The sequence below is a fragment of the Peromyscus californicus genome, unplaced genomic scaffold (genome assembly GCF_007827085.1).
Source record: "Peromyscus californicus insignis strain IS unplaced genomic scaffold, ASM782708v3 Scaffold_17__1_contigs__length_78620276, whole genome shotgun sequence".
Taxonomy (NCBI): domain Eukaryota; kingdom Metazoa; phylum Chordata; class Mammalia; order Rodentia; family Cricetidae; genus Peromyscus; species Peromyscus californicus.
Window position 1 is genome coordinate 2,649,204 of NW_026294469.1, and position 6,393 is coordinate 2,655,596.

General features: G+C 43.8%; 1 protein-coding gene across 1 annotated transcript; it reads right to left on the reverse strand.

The window, feature by feature from the left end:
• Positions 1-1,324: 1,324 nt before the first annotated feature.
• LOC128112397 (cytochrome b-c1 complex subunit 6, mitochondrial) lies at positions 1,325-1,838 on the reverse strand. The gene has a single exon (XM_052741412.1). The coding sequence runs from the start codon at positions 1,774-1,776 to the stop codon at positions 1,504-1,506; it is 273 nt and encodes a 90-aa protein (XP_052597372.1). The 5' UTR covers positions 1,777-1,838; the 3' UTR covers positions 1,325-1,503.
• Positions 1,839-6,393: the final 4,555 nt, after the last annotated feature.

Below are 6,393 nucleotides of genomic sequence, written 5' to 3' on the forward strand. Positions count from 1 at the left end.
CATCATGCATCCCAATCTCACTCACCTCCCAGTCCCACCATATCTGCCCCTCACCCCTGCAGTGTCCTCCCCAAAAGAACCCCCCCAAAATTAATTAAGAACAAAACAAAGAAAAGGCCCACCTCACTCCTCCACCTTTCCCATTGCTCCAACATTTCTTCCTTTGTCTCTCCTAGCGGCACCGGGAGCTGCGGTGTGTCATGCAGTACACCCTTTTGTCCACTCAGCCCCGCCGACAAATGTTCATGGCAATGAGCCATTGGTCCGGTTCAAGGACTCTGGCAAACCATCATCACCAAATCCTCACCAAAACCCCTCTCAGATATCCTGCTGTTGCCCCAAGTTATGGTTCCGCAGGACCAGTCCCTTTACCTGCTCCAGCAGGTCACAGATGGGGTAGATATTAAGGAGGGCCAACCGAAGGCCCAGGATGTGGGTCTGAGTGGTAGCTGAGCTGGCCAATCAGGCCACTGGGACCGCCCCCCTCAGGTGAGGGGCAGAGCCAGTTCTTTTAGGCCCGTGTCATCAAAGCCAGCTCTCCCACACAAATGGTGAGAGGTAGGAGCATCTTTCCCAAGTGCAAGGATGGGGTCCGGGAGGCAGCTTTCCCACGAAGGGTGGGACCAGCTCTCTTGCTGCAGCGAGGGGCAGAGCCAGCTATCCCAGGGCCAGGGAAGGGCGAGTTCGGCTCACTATTGCCCTCGGATTTCAACAGACATGGTTCCTATGGCTCCCTGTGGTAACACGGGCCGTGGACATCAACACAGACCCCAGATGCAACAGAACAACATACCCAGACATGGCCCTTAGCAGCAGCTCAGGCCTGGATGTCATCATGGCCCTGATGGCAGCACAGGCCACTCAGGTCAGCATGACCCCAGTGCCAGCTTGGCCCTTGGAAACCAACATGGCCACAGGTGGCGACCCTACCACAGTATTACAGTACTACAGTATTACAGTATTCTTCTTCTTCTTCTTCTTCTTCTTCTTCTTCTTCTTCTTCTTCTTCTTCCTCCTCCTCCTCCTCCTCCTCCTCCTCCTCCTCTTCCTCCTCCTCCTCTTCCTCCTCCTCTTCCTCCTCCTCCTCCTCTTCTTCTTCTCCTTCTCTTTTCTTTCTTTCGTCCCATTTATTATTTATTTATATATATATTTTTTTATTTTTTTTTCTTATTTTTCAAGACAGGGTTTCTCTGTGTAGCTTTGGTGCTGTCCTGGAACTCACTCTGTAGGCCAGGCTGGCCTCAATCGCACAGAGGTCCGCCTGGCTCTGCCTCCCGAGTGCTGGGATTAAAGGAGTGCACCTGCCTTATGTTTATGATTTTTTTTTTCCACAGATCAGTTTATTAAGATAGAATCACTGCTATTACATGCAAGAGAAGCTACTTGCCATAATCAATGAGGTTCTCAAGAACTTATGATACACATTAGAAACAAATGGTTCAAAACCACAAGGAACTTTTCCTGATGCCCTGTGACAAGGCTGAGGTGGACGAATCTGCGTATTCACTTCAAGCTGCTGAAGAGTTTGTGGGCCACACAGTGATCCCGTGCATGTAAGAAGTCAAAGAGCTCCTCTGTGCAATCCTCTTCTGTCTGTGATCGGGAAGATACACGCTTATCACAGAGCTCTAGTCGCTCTCGGGCCTTCACACACTTCTCCATCTGCTCACATTGCTCTCTCACTGTTGTCAGGGGGTCCACTAATTCTTCCTCCTCTTCTTCCCCTTTGGGGTCTCCGGATCCAGTAAGCATCTTTCGTTCGTCCTCTAGTCCCATGTCCCGACGCTGTTCGGGATTCAACACCAGGAGAAACAACGATAACTACTCCGCTTCGGATCAAGAAGCATGTTTATGATTTTTAATGTCCCCAACTCTTGTTGTAAAGGAAGGCTTTGGATGTTGTTACCTGTGTGAGGAAATAGTAAGGGATCACTCTACCTGGTGAGGATGGTTAACAACCGCCCCTCCAACAAGAACAGTAAGTGCTGCTATGCATAGATCTGTATGTAAGTGTAGGATGAATGACTGGTAAAAAGTGTATCACATAACTTAAAGACTGTAAGATGCACAGTACTCTTTAAAGTCTACATCTCCAACTGGTTTTCAAGGAATGATTTAACTAACTCTTGCCAAACTCTCGAATCTGAAGCCACCAACATTGATTGTAACTTTATTAGTCAAGGTTCTCTAGAGTAACAGAATTTATAGAATGAATATATATGGGATTTATTAGAATGACCCACAGGCTGTGGTCCAGCTAATCCAACAATAGCTGGCTATGAATATAAAGTCCAAGAATCTAGAAGTTTCTCAGTCCACAAGGCTGGATGTCTTAGCTGGCCTTCAATATATTCTGGACTCCCAAAGAAGTGGGCTGGGATGCCAGTGAAGAGACAGATGTGTTAACAAGGCTAAGGCAAGCAGGCAAGGAGCAAAAGCTTCCCTCTTCCATGTCCTTAGAGGCTTCCAGTAGAAGGTGTGGCCCAGATCAAAGGTGTGCCCTCCCTCCTCAAGATCTGGATTAGAAGTGGATCTACCTGCTTCAAATTAAGCAAACATCCCTCTCTGGTATGCCCTCCATTTTGGATTTTGGTTGATTTCAGATGTAGTCAAACTGACAACCAAGAACAACTATCACAGTGATGAGAAAATATAGTTCTGACATGAATTAGGTTAATCTTTTCCTAAAATGAGAGATAAACCTGAAGCAGCAAAGACATACCAAGATATTGCTCTTCTTCAACAACGTAAGCAAACTTTCAATGTATTAAATAATTGCTTCTGAATAATAGAAGAATATTTCCCATTTTTGGATCATCCACAATATAATAGTTACAATCTCAACACAAATTTAACCTGCGTTATGAATTCTTCCATCACCCTGTTGTTATATTTAGACAATTAACAAACTATTTTAAGCCTTGATTTATATCATTTGCTGATTTCCATGCAAAATACTCCCACCATAGCTGGTTCCAGCCTGTCAGTGTTGTGGTGGTATTGTGTTCCCCAAAATATTGTGTACCTTAATAAACTTATCTGGGGTCAGAGAACAGAAAAGCCACAAGATACTTAGGCTAGAAAATGTTAGCACATGCCTTTAATCCTAGCGTTCCAGAGACAGAAATCCCTCTGGATCTCTGTGAGTTCAAGGCCACATTGGAAACAGCCAGGCATGGTGACTCACACCTTTAATCCCAGAAAGCAGCCTTTAAACCCAGGGAGTGGTGGTAGAAAGCAGAAAGGTTTATAAGGCGTGAGGACCAGAAACGAGAAGGATTTGGCTGGTTAAGCATTTGTCTGGTTAAGCTTTCAGGCTTCTAGCAGCAGTTCAGCTGAGACCCATTCTGGATGAGGACTCAGAGGCTTCCAGTCTGAGGAAACAAGACCAGCTGAAGATCCGGCGAGGTGAGATAGCTGTGGCTTGTTCTGATTTTCTGACCTTCCAGCGTTCACCCCAATAACTGGCCTCAGGTTTGATTTTATTAATAAGAACTTTTAAGATTCCTGCTACACAGTGTGGATCCACTGAAGGCAGGGTTAGGAAGGAGTATGCAGCTACACATGTTATAGTTTGCTTTCTGTTGCTGTGATAAAATGTCATAACCAAAAGCAACTTGGGAAGGAAAGGGTTTATTTCAACGTTCAGTTTATAGTCCATCATGAAGGGAAATCAGGGCAGGAATTCAAGGCAGGCACTTAGAGGCAGGAACCAGTGCAAAGACCATGGAGGAACTCCATTTACTGGCTTGCTCTGTTTCTTATTTACCCCAAGACTGTTTACCCAGAGATGGCACTGCTCACAGTGGGTTGGGCCTCCCACAGCAATCATCAGCCAAGAAAATGCCCACAAGCTTTCCTACAGACCAATGTGATGGGGGCATTTTTATCAGCGAGGTCCCCTCTTCCCAAACGACCCTAATTTGTATCAAGTTGACAAAAAAACTAACCTGCATATCTTAATCAATGTTTTATTTCTGTGAAGAGACACCATGACCATGGCAACTCCAGGGGCTGCTGACAGTTCAGAGGTTTAGTTCATTGCCATGGTGGAAAGCATTGTGGCACACAGGCAGACATGGGTCCTGGAGAAGGAGCTAAAAGTTCTGCACCAAAAGCAGCAGGAAGAGAGAGCCACTGGGCCTGACTTGGGCCCTTGAAACCTCAAAGCCCACACCCAGTGGGACACTTTCTCCAACAAAACCATACCTGCTCTTTAAATCCCTGTCAAGCAGCTCCTTTCCTTAATGACCAAACATTCAAACATGTGAGCTATGGGGGCCATTCTTATTCAAACTACTGCATAGCAAACATCTTTGTATGGAGTTCCTTCCAAGAGATGTGAACAGCCTTCAGCATACTGTGACACAGAGCTGGGGCCAACATAATCATGAAGTGGTGGCCTTTTATACTCTGGTTTCTCTTTAGATTATATAAATCTTTCGCATTTCACAAAGTGATGAGTTTTGAGTATAGTTTTAATATTTGTGTCACCATAAGTTTATATACTTTAATTTTAAAAATAGCCATATCTAACAACTTACAAAATTCCTAAGAATTTAATAATTGGCTTTTATAGGCCAGTGTATATCCTGTTTGGCAAACCAGGAAGCCTTATTTCTTCACAGGAATTACAGGGTCTTGGAAAAGCTCCCTGTGGCAATCCCACAAAGCACAGAAATTAGGAGATTCCTGTCACATGGGCCTCAGAGGGCTGCCTCACCTCTTCCTCTTTGCCTTCTTCAGCCTTGCATAGATGGAGTTATCGAAGGCACAGCCCTCTCTGAGCAGACAGTCCTTCTGTGCTCCTCTGAAGGTCTGTCTCTGAGCAGACAGTCCTTCTGTGCTCCTCTGAAGGTCTCCGTGGCATTAGCATTTTGTGAATTTCTCCCCCTTCTCACTCCCATCACACTCTTGGCTCTCCCTCCACTTGTTCAAGTTCCCATTTTCCATCAACCAGCACACAGCTTTTATGTTGGCATTTTCCATGGTTTTCTCCAAGCCTCCCTCTCTTCTTCTGGCACAAAAGTTTGCAGGAATCCATGTCTACCAGAGGGTTAAGGAGAAATCTACAGCAAATAGCTTCAGGGAATTTTCTTCCATTTTCCATGCTCAGTGCCAAACATGTTTTATGAATTCAGCAATCAGAAGAGAGAGGAAAACACTATTATTTCTTTCTTATTTGTTTGAGTAGTGCTGGGGATCGAACCCAGGGCCTCATGCATTCAAGGCAGATGCTCTTTCAGGGTGCATCTTGAGATGGGCCCTTAAATTGAAGCGGTTGCCTAGTAATGGGCTTTCATCAATAAAAAAAACAGCATAATATAGAAAAATGGGTAGAAAAGTTAGCAAGCCCTAAAATAAAATGAGGCATTAAAAATGGAATAGATCAGGCCTGGAAAGACGGCTCAGAGGCTAAGAGCACTGGCTGCTCTTCCAGAGGTTCTGAGTTCAATTCCCAGCAACCATATGGTGGCTCACAACCATCTATAATGAGATCTGGTGCCCTCTTTTGGCATGCAGGCAGAACACTGTATACATAATAAGTAAATCTTTTTAAAAAAGGAACAGACCTCTTAAAAGCTGATTATGAAGTTATTTCATTTAAAAGTCTCAGTGATATATGGTTATCAAATATTAAATAATTCATGGACCCCTTTAAAGCAAAATATTAAACAGAGCCTTTCTAAAGAAAAGATGAGTCTCATGAACAAGTAGTGTAGATTTATTATTTTTATTATGTTCTCAATGACTATAAATATAAACTAGGTATAAATATAACCCTCATGTAATAATAAAAACAAATGTAAAAAATCAATAACATTTTGCCGGGCGGTGGTGGCGCACGCCTTTAATCCCAGCACTCGGGAGGCAGAGCCAGGCGGATCTCTGTGAGTTCGAGGCCAGCCTGGACTACCAAGTGAGTTCCAGGAAAGGCGCAAAGCTACACAGAGAAACCCTGTCTCGAAAAACCAAAAAAAAAAATCAATAACATTTTAATAAGCAATAGTAATTCTACCTGATAAGTGTTGTTTTCAAAAGCAAGATGTCATTGCCACTTTAAGTAGTGTGTTGAAAATTAATTGATTAAGCAATGAATCTAATCCTGGTTCACTGATGGCAATAAATGTCAATGATGACATCTCTATCTTCTCCACCCACATAATATTGCCACACAAACATTCAGAAATAATGTTTCTTCTCCCCCAGATTCTCCCATATCTGCCACTGTTAATAAACAAAAGAAGAAGAAACCAACAAAGTATATTTGCCTTCGGTATTTAATTTATAGTTGCCTGAGGGAATTTTTAGCTTTCTTTTCTCTTAACTGGTTTTTACCTCTTGAGCCACCGTTTTCTATCTAAGCATGGGAAACATTATCTTACAATTCAG

What these genes read in the sequence shown, in the direction of transcription:
- LOC128112397 (XM_052741412.1), bottom strand. Translation starts at nt 1,776, where the DNA reads ATGGGACTAGAGGACGAACGAAAGATGCTTACTGGATCCGGAGACCCC.